Source organism: Microcaecilia unicolor, chromosome 7, assembly GCF_901765095.1.
Source record: "Microcaecilia unicolor chromosome 7, aMicUni1.1, whole genome shotgun sequence".
In the NCBI taxonomy this organism is placed as follows: domain Eukaryota; kingdom Metazoa; phylum Chordata; class Amphibia; order Gymnophiona; family Siphonopidae; genus Microcaecilia; species Microcaecilia unicolor.
In genome coordinates, this window is record NC_044037.1 from 129,064,887 (window position 1) to 129,079,847 (window position 14,961).

The 14,961-nt window shown below is 43.7% G+C and overlaps 1 protein-coding gene across 1 annotated transcript in view; it reads left to right on the forward strand.

The window, feature by feature from the left end:
* Window positions 1-14,961, forward strand: part of COL6A1 (collagen type VI alpha 1 chain) — a 422,434-nt gene that overhangs the window by 95,050 nt on the left and 312,423 nt on the right. The window contains 4 exon segments of the mRNA XM_030210386.1: window positions 6,473-6,526; window positions 13,703-13,747; window positions 14,446-14,457; window positions 14,459-14,473. Of these exon segments, the coding sequence (XP_030066246.1) occupies window positions 6,473-6,526; window positions 13,703-13,747; window positions 14,446-14,457; window positions 14,459-14,473 (126 nt within the window).

Genomic DNA, 14,961 nt, shown 5'->3' on the forward strand with positions numbered 1-14,961 from the left:
TTAGGGAGCTTTTGTCCAATACCGATGAGGAGCGCTCGTGGGAGCGCTCGTGGGAAGAGGAGGAAGACCCCAGATACTTTTCGAAGGAAGAGTCATATGGGGTTCCCTCTGATCCTACTCCGCCAATTGAAAGAAGAATGTCTCCACCTGAGAGTCTTTTTTTTACATCTTTTGTTCGGGAAATGTCTAAGGACATTCCATTCCCTATGGAGGTTGTGGATGAGCCCAGGGCAAGAGATGCTCGAGGTCTTGGATTATCCTTCTCCGCCTGCTGAGGTTGCAATGGCCCCTTTGCATAATACACTCAGAGAAGTGCTTATGCGAAATTGGTCATTCCCTCTTTCTAACCCAAAAAATCTGAGTCCCAGTACAGAGTCCATGGAGAGCCTGTAATGGTGAAGGCCCAACTTCCTCATGATTCCATGGTGGTGGACTCTGCTCTCAGAAGAGCCAAGATACTAGAGACTATGCCTTGGCGCCCCCAGGCAGAGAGTCTAGGACCTTGGATTCTTTTGGGAGGAAAATGTATCAGGCTGCTATGCTTGCTCGCCACCAAGATCCAAACTTACCAGCTCTACACGAGCATCCACTTGCGGAACTCGGTGAGGCAACTGTCTACTTTGGTTGAAGCACTTCCTCCGGAGCTCGCCGAACCTTTTCACCAGGTGGTCAGGCAGCAGAAGGTGTGTTGTAAATTCCTGGCCGGGGGTACTTATGACACTTTTGATGTGGCATCCCGAGTAGCTGCTCAAGGTATAGTGATGCGCTGACTCTCATGGTTGCATGTCTCTGACCTGGATCATAAGACCCAGCAGCAGATGTTCCTTGCCGGGGGGGATAATCTTTTTGGAGAAAAAGTAGAGGACATGGTCGATCAGATCAAAAAGCACCATGATGCTATGGATTCTCTCTCCCGCCGGGCGTCTTCTGCTACCACCTCCTCATCCAGGAGGTTTTTTGGAGGGAAGAGAAGTGCTCCCTTTTCCTACAACAGGCGTAGGTACACTCCTGCTTCTTGGCAGCCTGTCCAGGCTCAGTCCCAGCATGCTCGTTCCCATCAACGGTTTGTGCCTAAGGCCCCTAGGGCTCCCCAGCAAAAGCAAAGGGTGGGCTTTTGACTGGCTCCAGTGCAGCATAGCCTCGCAAAATGTGTCCGTGCCGGACGGCTTGCTGGTTGGGGGGAGGTTGATATTTTCTCACCAGAGGTGGCCTCTTATAATCTCCGACAGGTGGGTTCTTCAAATAGTCTGGTTAGGATACACTCTCAATCTGGAATTCAAACCTCCAAATTGCCCACCGAGAGCTCAGTCCTTCAGCTCCCAGCACAAGCAGGTATTCGCAGAGGAACTCTCCGCCCTTCTAAAGGCTGATGCGGTTGAACCCGTTCCACCAGGGGAAGAAGGGCTGGGATTCTATTCCAGGTACTTTCTTGTGCAAAAGAAAACAGGGGGGATGCGTCCCATCCTAGACCTAAGGGCCCTGAACAAATTCCTTGTATGAGGAAAGATTCAGGATGGTTTCCCTAGGCACCTTCTTCCCATGATTCAGGAAAACGATTGGCTATGCTCTCTGGACTTAAAGGACGCCTATACCCACATCTCGATACTCCCAGCTCACAGGAAGTATCTTCGATTTCGGTTGGGAACTCGGCACTTTCAGTATTGTTTACTGCTCTTTGGTCTTGCGTCTGCGCCCAGGGTTTTCACAAAGTGCCTGGCAGTTGTTGCAGCATCGCTACTCAGACTGGGAGTGCATTTGTTCCCTTATCTCGATGATTGGCTGGTGAAGAGCACCTCGGAGGCAGGTGCTCTAGGGTCCAAGCAGATGACTATTCGGGTGCTAGAACTTCTGGGCTTTGTGATCAATTATCCCAAGTTCCATCTTGTCCCGGTTCAAAAATTGGAGTTCATCGGAGCTCTGTTGGACACACAGACGTCTGGAGCTTATCTTCCCCAGGCAAGGGCAGACAATCTCTTGGCCCTAGTGTCCTTGGCTCGAGTGTCTCAACAGATCACAGCTCGGCAGATGTTGAGACTCTTAGGGCACATGGCTTCCACAGTTCATGTAACTCCCATGGCACGCCTACATATGAGATCAGCTCATTGGACCCTAGCTTCCCAGTGATGCCAGGCCACAGGGGGTCTAGAGGATGTGATCCATCTTTCCACTGACTTTTGCAGTTCCCTTCAGTGGTGGACCATTCGATCCAATTTGACCTTGGGACGTCCATTCCTCAGCCACAAAAAGTGCTGACGACGGATGCATCCCTCCTGGGGTGGGGAGCTCATGTAGATGGGCTTCACACTCAAGGAGCTTGGTCCTTTCAGGAAAAAGATCTTCAGATCAACCTCCTGGAATTACGAGGGATCTGGAATGCTCTCAAGGCTTTCAGAGATCGGCTGTCCAACCAAATCATTCTAATTCAGACAGACAATCAGGTTTCAATGTATTACACCAACAAGCAGGGGGGCACCGGATCTCGCCCTCTGTATCAGGAAGCCATCCGGATGTGGCTTTGGGCTTACCAACATGGCATGTTTCTCCAGGCCATGTATCTGGCAGGCGTAAAAGACAGTCTGGCCGACAGGTTGAGCAGGATCATGCAACCTCACGAGTGGTCACTGAACATTGACGTTGTCCGCAAGATCTTCCGAGCGTGGGGCACCCCCTCGGTGGATCTTTTTGCCACTCAGTTCAATCACAAAGTCCCTCAATTCTGTTCCAGACTTCAGGCCCATGACAGACTAGCATCAGATGCCTTTATTCTTCATTGGGGGACAGGCCTTCTGTATGCGTATCCTCCCATACCTCTAGCAGGGAAGACTTTACTGAAACTCAAGCAAGACCGTGGAACCATGATTCTGATTGCGCCCTTTTGGCCCTGTCAGATCTGGTTCCCTCTTCTTCTGGAGTTTTCCTCCGAAGAACCCTGGAGATTGGAGTCTTCTCCAACCTCATCACCCAGAAGGACGGGGTCGCTTCTACATCCCAACCTCCAGTCTCTGGCTCTCACGGCCTGGATGTTGAGAGCTTAGAAGTTGCCTCCTTAGGTCTTTCGGAGGGTGTCTCCCGAGTCTTGTTTGCTTCCAGGAAAGATTCCACAAAAAAAGTGTTATTCTTTCAAATGGAGGAGGTTTGCCGTCTGGTGTGACAGCAAGGCCCTATATCCTTTTTCTTGTCCTACACAGACCCTGCTTGAATACCTTCTACACTTATCAGAGTCTGGTCTCAAGACCAACTCTGTAAGGGTTCACCTTAGTGCAATCAGTGCTTACCATCAACATGTAGAAGGTCAGCCTATCTCTGGACAGCCTTTAGTAGTTCGTTTCATGAGAGGTTTGCTTTTGTCAAAGCCCTCAGTTAAACCTCCACCAGTATCAAGGGATCTCAATGTCGTTCTCACCCAGCTGATAAAAGCTCCTTTTGAGCCACTGAATTTCTGCAATCTGAAGTACTTGACCTGGAAGGTCATTTTCTTGGTGGCTGTTACTTCAGCTCATAGACTCAGTGAGCTCCAAGCCCTGGTAGTGCATGCACCTTATATCAAGTTTCATCATAACAGAGTAGTCCTCCGCACTCACCCTAAGTTTTTGCCGAATGTGGTGTCGGAGTTCCATCTGAACCAGTCAATTGTCTTGCCAACATTCTTTCCCCGTCCTCATACCTGCCCTGGTGAAGACAAGTTGCACACCTTGGACTGTAAGAGAGCATTGGCCTTTTACGTGAAGCGGACTAAGCCCTATAGACAGTCCGCCCAGTTGTTTGTTTCTTTTGATCCCAACAGGAGGGGTGTCGCCATCGGAAAACGCACAATCTCAAATTGGCTAGCAGATTGCATTTCCTTCATTTATGCCCAAGCTGGGCTGACTCTGGAGGGCCATGTCACGGCTCACAATGTTAGAGCCATGGCTGCGTCAGTGGTTCAATTAAAGTCAGCCTCCATTGAGGAGATTTGCAAGGCTGCAACTTGGTCATCTGTCCACACATTCACATCTCACTACTGCCTTCTGCAGTCGGTTTGGGCAGTCAGTGCTGCAGAATCTGTTCAGGGTTTAGAATCCAACTCCACCCTCCTAGGCCCATTTTTTTTCTGTTCCAGGCTGCACTCTCATTTAGTTGTGCTTCTTTTCAGGTCAATCTCTGTTATGTCCTCGCCGTTGCGAGGCCCAGTTGACCAATGTTCATTGTTTTGAGTGACCCTGGGGGCTAGGGATACCCCATTGGTGAGAATTATCAGCCTGCTTGTCCTCGGAGAAAATGAAGATACATATCTGTAGCACATATTCTCTGAGGACAGCAGGCTGATTATTCTCACATACCCGCCCTCCTCCCTTGGAGTTGTTCTTGTTTCTGGTTTGCCTTTTTATTAAACTGAGGGGACTCACACTGTGTCCGCGGGGGGAAGCCGTTTGCGCATGCGTGGTGCGCTCAGCCTGTGCGACAGAGCGTTCCAGAGACTGCTTGTTTGCTCTCAAGTTTTTTCCGGTCTCCTGGGCCCGTCGCGGACGACGACCCATTGGTGAGAATAATCAATCTGCTGTCCTCGGAGAATACTTGCTACAGGTATGTATCTTCATTATATTTGCTCCAAATATTTATGTTTATTAGTGTTTACTATACTGCCTTTCGTATCAGGTATAACAAAAGCAGATCACATTTAAAACATCAGGAAAGCAGAAAGGAACACCAATAATTTGATAGAACAGAGGAGAGAGAAGGCAAGGGAACTGTAATAAATATGGGAAAACCGCTTAAGCAAAGGACAGGTAATACAGATCCAGAAAGGCTGGCATAGGGTTGGAAAATAGAGACAAACAAAGACACACAAATGGACAGGCACTGATTCTCAGTCCGCCGCATCCTCTGTAGTAGCCTTTAGCCCAGTTTTGCTGAAACAAATAACTAAGTCTCACTTTGGGAATTCTAAAGCAACAAAGTAAGTTGAGAGCAGACTGGAATTTTTGGTCTGAGGGTTCCATGCAGAAGAATAATGATAAGACATTCCAGAGCACTAGGATTTCCAGAAGGAATTCATGCATGATCAAAGGGACAGGGTTGGGATGCATGAGGTCAGAAGAGGGGCACATCAGCATACAAAGTCTTATGTACCAAAGTCAAAACCTTGAGCTGTAATGGATGGGGAGCCAGTGTTGCTGATACAGTAGGGCTGTGACATGATCGAACCTTCAAGCATGGTAAAGAATCCTAATCGTAGTGTTCTGAGATGACTAGACCTATTTAGCCAGAGCAACAGTGATCCCAATATAGACTACGTTACAGTAATTTAAGCATGAAGCCACAAGGGTATAAAGCAGAGTTGAATTATTTTATCAAGGTAGCCATGGACGAATCAGAAATATCGCAATGCAAAGAAGCTACAACAGTCAATATCTGGGTCTCAAATAAAAGTTGATAGCCAAGAACACCACCCAAGTATTTAAAGGAATCACTATGGTTATTGGGGACCATAACAGCAGGGAGGAAAGAGATGGATGGAATGGCTGACTGGTAATTCAAGATGCAATGGTCTTGGCTGAATTCAAAATGAGCCTATTGTCATGCAGCCAGTCAGCAGCAATAGTGAGACAATGATGAAGCTGAGAAAGATCCAGATTATTTGGTTATCAAGAGAATATTGACTGCATAGTAGAAGGTGTTTTCACCAGTGTCTCGTACTAATGTGGCCAAGGGAGTGAGACAAATGTTAAACAATAGAGGGGCAAAACTTAATCCTGTGGGACATTGCAAGGCAGGCTGTGAGAAGAGGTTGTAGAGGAAGGTAGGGTAACAGTGAAACAGCAGCCGTACAGGAATGATGTGAACCACTGAAGGAAACCCCAATATTGGCTAACTTGGTAAGAAAAAGACTGTGATCAACTAGGTCAAAAGCCTCCAGCAAATTGAGAGAAACCACCAGAGCCAGAGGTATAATTTTGTGTGAGTATGTGTTGGAAAGAACAGGAGCATGTGCACATATTTTAAGAGGTGCCTTATATACTTGAATATAAACCGAGATAACATTTTTCCCCTAAAAAAGGGGCTGAGGGAATGTTAACTCAAATATAAACGGAGGATTTATATTCCAGCATTCCTTGCCTTCCTCCCTTCCTTGTGGTGTCTGGCATTCCTCCCCTTCCCTCCCTCATCTGTGGTGTCTGGCCTTCCTCCCCTTACTTCTTTTTCTAATGGTGTCCAGCTTTCTTCTCTTTACCTTCCTCTCCGGGGTCGGCCAACACTGACACAAAAAGGATCATGGTCAGCAGGTACAGGGCTTTGGCGACTTGTTACAGAGTTGTCTCCTATATGTATACACAATGTATGTGCATATATTTAAATATATATACCCCCGATAGTTTTGGAAAAATCCATTTCTGCACATAGTGGTTTTTGTGTAATTGTCTCACTGGGCTCATGCATTACATATATTAAAGTTAGCCTTGTTGTTATTAACATTATTAACATTTAATTGCAGGGTGAAATTGGAAAGACAGGACTTCCTGGAGACAGAGGAGAACCTGGTGATCCAGTAAGTAATATAAGGTCAAGAAGAACAAAGTTAAGCAAGAGAAAAGAAGGTTTGCAGTGAGCCTCTGAAGGGGAGGAGAATGAGAGAGAGGAAGCTTGCAGTAAAGTTCTGAAAGGAGGAGAGTGGATATATCAGGACAAGGCTTGGGTTTATTTCATGAGATGCGAGATAAGGGGAAAGAAAAGAAGGGTTTGTAGTAAGATTGTAGGTGACATGGAGTTTATAAGTTAGGAAGTGTGCAGGATACTGAGTGGGACAAAATAAAGTTAGAGGAGTGCAGAATTACCAGGTGAAAATGTAAGTTTAGAGTGGTGTGGGATTACTTGGTGAAAAACTGTGGGATAAGAAGAGTGAAGGGTTATTGGAAGGTATTTACTCAGGAAGGGAGTGCTGATTTAAAATTGTCACCCCCAGTGTTACTAAAAATGTTCTGGCTTCCACAGTGTGACACATTTAGCAGCAGTAGGAGGAGGCATTCCCTGGGGTAGTAAAACAATTCACGTGTACTTGATTTTCAAATTAAGCACAAACTCCAGCTACAAAAATATATACTTAGCACTTGTACGTTATAGACATTTTTCAAAGGGAAATTACCCATGTTTCCCTTTGAAAATGTGCTACAGTTCACTGTGGGATATTCAGAATTGCTTCCAGTAAGACTGAAAAGGGGCAGTGTTCCTGGGTGAGATATAGTTAGATGGGTACTGGGTTACAGGGCATGATCAAAGGAATATGGGTGAACAATTGTGATGAAGGGCTTAAACCCCATGTGGGATCTTGCAGGGAAGCAGTTTAAACCAGTCAGATTGAAATCACAAACAGAACTAGGTGTTTGCAACAAGAAAAAGCTGACCGTAAAAAGCAGTATTGACTGTGAGAAATGGATATTGTTGCCCACAAATAAACCAGAAATTCAGAGAACCAAAGGGGAGAACTTCTTGGGAAGACACTATTCTGTTTACCCAAATAAAGAGACGGGGGGGGGGGGGGGGGGGGGCTTGTTAAAGTCTTTTAGCTGTTTTCTCAGGTAGAAATAAGAAGCAGAGAATCTACCTGCTTCCTAAAATCTAAAACAAGGTTAATTTGCTCCAGTTTCTTTTCTGCTGCAAAAGCTGGATCTACGGTCCCTGATATTAGGAAAGAAGAGAAAGCAAGGGGTGTGGAGTGAGATACTTTACGGAGTTGAAGCAAAGTCTAAATTCTTATTGAAAACCTCATCTTAAGGTTTAAGGAGTAATTCTTTTTTTGTTGTTGTTGAAAATATCTTTATAATGTCATGAATGGAACAAATCGATACAGATCCAAACCAGTACATTCCCTGGGTAGCCAAACAAGTCAAAACAACAGTTGTACACCCGCTACCTTGCTCTAGTACACACCAAATGACATTTACAAAACTTGGAGAAAATCTGAGTCTGACAATCACATATGCAGCAAGTGACCTGAATATGACATACACTCGTACATTCCAATTATTTGGCTACATGCTACTCTGTAAATACCTACATATCTTCCGTAGCATGTACTTTGCTGGTGGGATTCACATGGGCGGAGTCTGGGCACAGCATAGGCAGGGCACAGATTTTCTTGATAACATATAGAATATTATAAGTTATATAAGCTTCTCCCAAATCTAGGTGTGAGCATTTACACCAGCTCTACGGTTAGTGTTAAGTGTGCACTCCTAACCGCACGTATATATCCACTTACATTAGTTTCATTTTTAGAATAGGCACCCTCTAGGCTCCCAAATCTAAAGTGCTCCTTTATAAAACTGCCTTCCACATATTGTAAGTATGGTGCACTCCGTTTAAGTGCATGCTCTGTTTAACTGCATGCCGTACTTTGGTCCAGTTTTTGTCGCCATCAATTTCTATGGGGACAAACTTCGGTTTAGCGCACCACTGATAAGTGCAAGATTCACTTATATGCATGGTTTAAGACCGCTCCTCTGCAGGAAAGACTCCGCATAAGCGCACACACGGAATATGGAAGCCGATTGGCGCGTGACAAAGGGGCAGTAAATTTGAAATTTCGTTGGTTAACTGCCACAGGCAGAAGAAGCGAAATAATGTTGTTAGAGTGTATACTGGAGTCGTCGTCGTCATGCAACTGTATGACTTTAACACTGGCCGAACGAATAGAAGTTCTTAAAAAATTAGAAAACAAAACAAGCATCTATTGCTAAAGAATATGGTATCAATCCCAGTCAAATTTCACATATCTTGAAGCAGAAAGACCAGCTTCTGGAAGACTAGCAAAACAATACAAATCCACACTGGAAACGTAAACGGGCGGGAAAAGCTGAGGATGTAGAAAGATGCTCTTCTTCGGTGGTTTTCTCATGTCAGGAACAGACAGTTTCCTGTCAGTGGTCCACTGCTTATGGAGAAAGCTAATCAGCTAGCTGAAAGTCTTGGACTAACTGAATTCAAAGCCACTGTTGGATGGTTGGAAAGATGGAAGGAGAGGAACAACATAAAATTCAAGAAACAGCATGGTGAAAAACAAGACGCTGATGACTTTGGTGCTGAAAATTGGGTTGTTTCAGTTCTTCCTACCATCTTGAACGAGTTTGCACCTCATGACATTTTCAATGCTGACGAAAACTGTCTCTACTGGCGAGCGATTCCTGATGGAACACTTGCATTCAAACAAGCCGAAACTACAGGAAGTAAAACGTCAAGGGCCAACTGACGATCCTCCTTTTCCTGCAATATGGATGGGAGTGAGAAGTTGGAACACTCGTCATTGGAAAGAGCAAACAGTCCCGTTGCTTCAAGAATGTTAAGCGACTTCCTGTGTCATACGAGGCTAACGCAAATTCATGGGGAAATTTGGAATCAGTGGCTAAAGAAGTTAGACACTAGAATGCAGACACAAAAGCGTCAGATTTTGTTGCTTTGTGATAATTGTGCTGCACACAGTGATGATGTCAGGCTATCTAACGTCAAGGTGGTCTTCCTGCCACTAAACACTACCTCTCTGATCCAACCTATGGATCAGGGCATAATAGCCAATTTCAAACTATATTATCAGGCTCTTGTGCTACATCATCTGATGACCGTTATGGATGACCAGACTGGCAAGGATAAACGTGCTGTTGAACTGGCTCATAATCTATCACTGTTGGATTCCCTACATATGCAGAAAGAAACCTGGAATCATATTACACAGGCAACCATTGTGAACTGCTACAAGCGGGCAAGCTTTGTTAGGGATGTGGAGAGGGACGAAACAGATGCAGCTGTTGAAACGCGTCAGATGAACAGGCTATTGACATCCCAGCCGGTGTTACTGAAGAGGAGTTTCATCACTACATAGCTGTTGATTACGGTCTACAAACAACGATAGCACTGATGTCGAGCTATGCGCCTACACGCAAGCAACGGCTGATGATGAAACAGATGATGAAATCAGCAGTGAGGCACAAGCTGACGAAATTTAACAACCTCCTGTCACTTTTGCAAGAATGCTGGAGAGTCTCAACACTGTGCGGGCCTATCTGGAGGCCACTGGATGTCAATGCTAAGACAGTTTTTACTGTCTGGCAGACTTAGTCTATGGAACTCACAGACACAAGAGTGTACAGAGGACTATGACTGATTACTTCAAGTAAGCCTAACGTCAGTTAACGGAGACTGTATATCATCAGTTAACGGAGACTGTGTACTGTACATATAATAAACTGTACTATACATTTGTTTATCAGATGTCAAACTTCTTTGGGTCACAACGGTTACGTGCACACTCCGGTTAACTGCATGTATTTCTTTGGTCCCAGACCCTTGCAGTTAAGCGGATTGCACTGTATTTTCTTTTATATTTTTTGTACACAGTTTTTGTATATATTAAAAAAGGCCTGGCTTGTGTGAGATTTGCAGAATTATATGTAACCATGTTGGGTTTTTTAAGCTCAGTATTTTATAAACTATTTGATTTGTTTTAAATTACAACCCATACATATATGCAGACGATGTCACGATCTACATCCCATTCAAACACAACCTGAAGGAAATCACAAACGAAATCAACCAAAGCTTCCAAATCATGCACACCTGGGAGGATGCATTTCAGCTAAAACTCAACGCAGAAAAAACACAATGTCTTATACTCACCTCACAACACAATACAAATGAATTCACCACCATAACCACCCCAAACTTTTCCCTCCCCATCTCAAACAATTTGAACATTTTGGGAGTGACCGAATACACGTGAAGAATACAACAAAGAAAATGTTCCACTCCATGTGGAAACTCAAAAGAGTAAAACCTTTCTTCCCAAGGGCCATTTTTCGAAATCTGGTACAGTCAATGCATGTCACCTGGACTACTGCAATGCACTCTACGCTGGCTGTAAAGAACAGACCATCAAGAAACTTGAAACAGCCCAGAATACCGCAGCCAGACTCATATTCGGAAAAACAAAATATGAAAGTGCAAAACCCCTAAGAAAGAAATTACACTGGCTCCCATTTAAAGAACGTATCGCGTTCAAGATCTGCACGATTGTTCATAAAATCATTTACGGAGACGCCCCGACATACATGCTAGACCTCGTAGATCTGCCTCCCAGAAATGCTAAAAGATCTTCACGCACCTTTCTTAATCTACACTTCCCCAGCTGTAAATAATTAAAATACAAACTAACACACGTGACCAGCGTCTCCTACATGAGTACGCAGCTGTGGAATGCATTTCCAACTCACCTGAAAACGATCAACGAATTAACTATCTTCCGCCAATCTCTAAAAATTTATCTCTTTAACAAGACCTACCACGAGAACCCGTAACTAACTATATGACAACACCTTTCCACATTACTCAGAATGTATCTTTCTTTAACTGCTTGACCAAATCCTCTTGCTTTCCTTGACTTCTCTGTAACCCCAATTGTATTCTTACTCTCATATGGCGACGCCACAACAGGTCTCTGTAAGCCAGATTGAGCCTGCAAATAGGTGGGAAAATGTGGGATACAAGTGCAATAAATAAATAAATAAATAATAAATTACTTACAATAAAGTCTACCAATATAAGAGCTATTCTGACAAATATATTGTGTCAGAGTCTCCATTACCACTAGTACCCAGACCAGCCTGTCACATCAGGTGAGACACCATAAGGCTAGATGGATTTATTGGTTACTGAGATATAACGAATGTAATTTTACAATATAGGATAGAAAGGCCCATTTTACACAGAATGTAGAGATTGGTATTGAGATGTCCAGGTTGGGCAAGACATAGATTGTTTTGTATTACTTTTCTATAACTACTACCCCAAGTGAGATGTGGAAGGTATGATTTACTACATTTTATTTTCCAATAGATATTGAATAGTAGAAAAAATTGTAGTAAGCCTTAATTTGGAGGGAGTCTGGGGTTCCTGAGTAAGACACATCAGGGTCATTAGGGAACAGGTTTACTCAGTGAAACACGATAAACTGGGAGGTATGACTGCATATTTTAATCCAGAATAAGGTCAGTGGAATGCATATGTAATGAGGGTTATTATATATGATAGGCAGTTGCCTAGTGAGTAGCTAGAATTTGAGTATCTCCTGTATATAAACAGTATTTATTTCATTGGGTTCAGGGCTAGGACTGGAACAGCTTCATTCTGTCTTCACAATTTCCACTCTCTTAGTAAGCCAGTCTACTACCAAAGCTGTTGTTGTGAACCAAATGTTTACTTCAATCACCTCTCTTCAGGCAAACAAATACAATATGGCAGAGGCAGATATAATGAAAGAGGCAAAATACAATTATTTACAGTGTCTCTGATGCTTGATATCCTTACTTCCAAAGCCCAAAGAAAGTCCAACTCAGTACCAGGAGATCAATCTTTCAATAATCTCTTACAGTTCTGATGTTAGCTGCAATGAGACTCAAGGGCTCTGAGACTCAGATATATGTTCATGCAATCAGGATCAGCTGAGGTATACTAGAAGCTTCAGGAACTCTATAGAAGTTTACACTTCCTTCAGCCTAGTAGATGTTCCTGGATCACTAGTTGATAGAAGCAGGTTGTCTTGCTGGAGAATACACATGTAGCCTAGTCTCTCCTTTCTTCTCAGTATCTCAGAAGGGATGAGAAAGGTTTCCAGGTCCCTTTGGTACCTAACAGGGAAAATGCTTATGTAGCTTCTGTCACCTGTATGCTCCTGGATCACTCTATACCAGCTAGAGTGACACAGCATAAAATCTGTAGATTTCTGGGACTCTATGGTTAAGGCTCTAGGCTTTAAGAGCTCTTCCGTGGTGCATGAGGTTGGTGGCTGGGAAGGCAGAAAAAAGAAACCAAAGACAATTACTCACATATAAGACAGGTTTTTATGCTTAGGGGAGTTCCCTTCCAAAACTGTTATGTCCAAGAGTCTGGTAGTACTCTGCCAGGCAAATCCTGATGTCAGAGAAAAGGAAAAATTACATTGCTTACCTCCCTCCCCCTTTTACAAAGCCATGCAGTAATGCAGACACAGCCCATTCACTTTGAATGGGCTGTGCCGGCATTACCGCACACTTTGTAAAAGGGGTGGGGTGAGGTTAGAGTATAGAGACTAAGAATCTATGCAGGTGCCCATACTACAAGATTCTTGTTGCCTTATGCATGGTTACAAGATGAGAAACAACAGGCAAGGATTACCATGTGAGTCGTAAAGGTCATAGAGATGTGGAGATACAAAAGAGATGTAGACCAGAAAGCTATGATGTTACTGGTAAGAAACAGTAAAGGTGAAGTGAGGCAAGATGACTGGAAGGTAGAATAATTTGGGGTTATTGGTGAGGCACTATAAAGTCAGAGTTGGTTTGGGTCCTTAGTGAGACACTCCAAGATTAGAGTGGGTTTACCAGGTGACATACGGTGTACTGAGCAGGATGTAGATTACTGGATGAGACACATTTAGGTCAGAAGGATGCATTGCTACTGGTGATAACCCTGTATCTATCCAACTTTACCGTATAACAGCTGAGACATGGTATGGCTAGAGAAGATGGTATTGTTGCATACTAAATAATAATAGTGGCTTAGATATTGGTTACATTTTTTTAGAATGTTTTATATCCTTGTTGATTTAGTTTTATGAATTCAGCTGACTCATATGAGGGTTATGTCTATACAAGGAGAACTCTGGTTGGCTATTAAATTATGTTTTGATTTTTTGCTGTAGGGTCGGCCAGGGGACATCGGACCTGTGGGTTACCAGGGAATGAAGGTAAGTTTTATTCATCTTCACAAGATGATTTAAAATTCTTTTAATAGTTTGAGGGTAATTTCACAGCCTGGGAGACACCTACAAAATGTCCCTAAAATACACCTATTTTATAAAGGCAATATAAGCTTTTATATAACTCATAGGGGGAGACTGGGGGCAGCAACCCCCTCCAAAGGCTTCAAGTGTCAGTACTGTATTGGCTGCCCTCTGGGGCACCAGAAATCCTTTGTGTTTGGGGCCAAACTGATCTCCACTCCTGATCTCCACCAGCTCACCATTTGCTGATGCTATATTTGGAAAAGGTTAGTTGAGCTATAGCCCCAGTGGTCACCTCATTCTGCTGCCTATGATCACCTTCCCCATGCTAAGATCACCTCACTATCCTGGGTTCCCCAACTTAAATAGCAAAGCTATGCCTATGATAAAATAAGCTTCCACATCTATTCTAAACAGCGCATAAATGCTCTTGCACAAATTTACACCTGCTCTGAAGTAGGTTTTAACTGTATATGTATGTGTACTCTCTATATAAAAGTAGGTGTTATCTTTCAGTGCATCGATTTTTGCACGTGTATATTCTACCTCATTTTAATAATAGACATTTCCCCATGTATGAAACATGCTTTACACACAGAAAATGCTTTATAAATACCCTCTTTGTGTCTGTTCTTCACTCTCTCTGCTCTTTCATATTTTAGGGAGACAAGGGAAACTCGAGGTGAGAATGTAAGATTGCCTCACTTATACAACCGTACCACATTCTCTTCTCCCTGTATCATATTCTCTGCCCATCTTCCAATATTCTGTATCTCCAATTCTATGCTCACCTGTAAACCATTTTTTCTGGCTAACCTACCTTTCATCCCATGCTTTATGCTTTGGTTATCCTTGACTGTTCTGGAATTTCACTGGCCCATCCATGTGCTCTGTGTCTTGGTTGTCTGTGACTTTACCATGTAAAGGTGATTTCCTTTCAGCCTTAATTTCTGTGACTGCATGGCTTATATGCCTTCTCCCTCTAGAAACAAAGAGATATGTCATGATTGAAAAGGTGAAGATGCAAGGGAAAGAGGTCTTGGGAGGGGGTATATGATTTCACTTTGGGAAATCCATGCTACCCTTGGATCCCCAAATCCAGTGACTTCAAGACACTTAACTTCAAAATACTCTTCATTAGTGACTACATTAATTGGCCAGCCTGTGAGGTCAGCCTA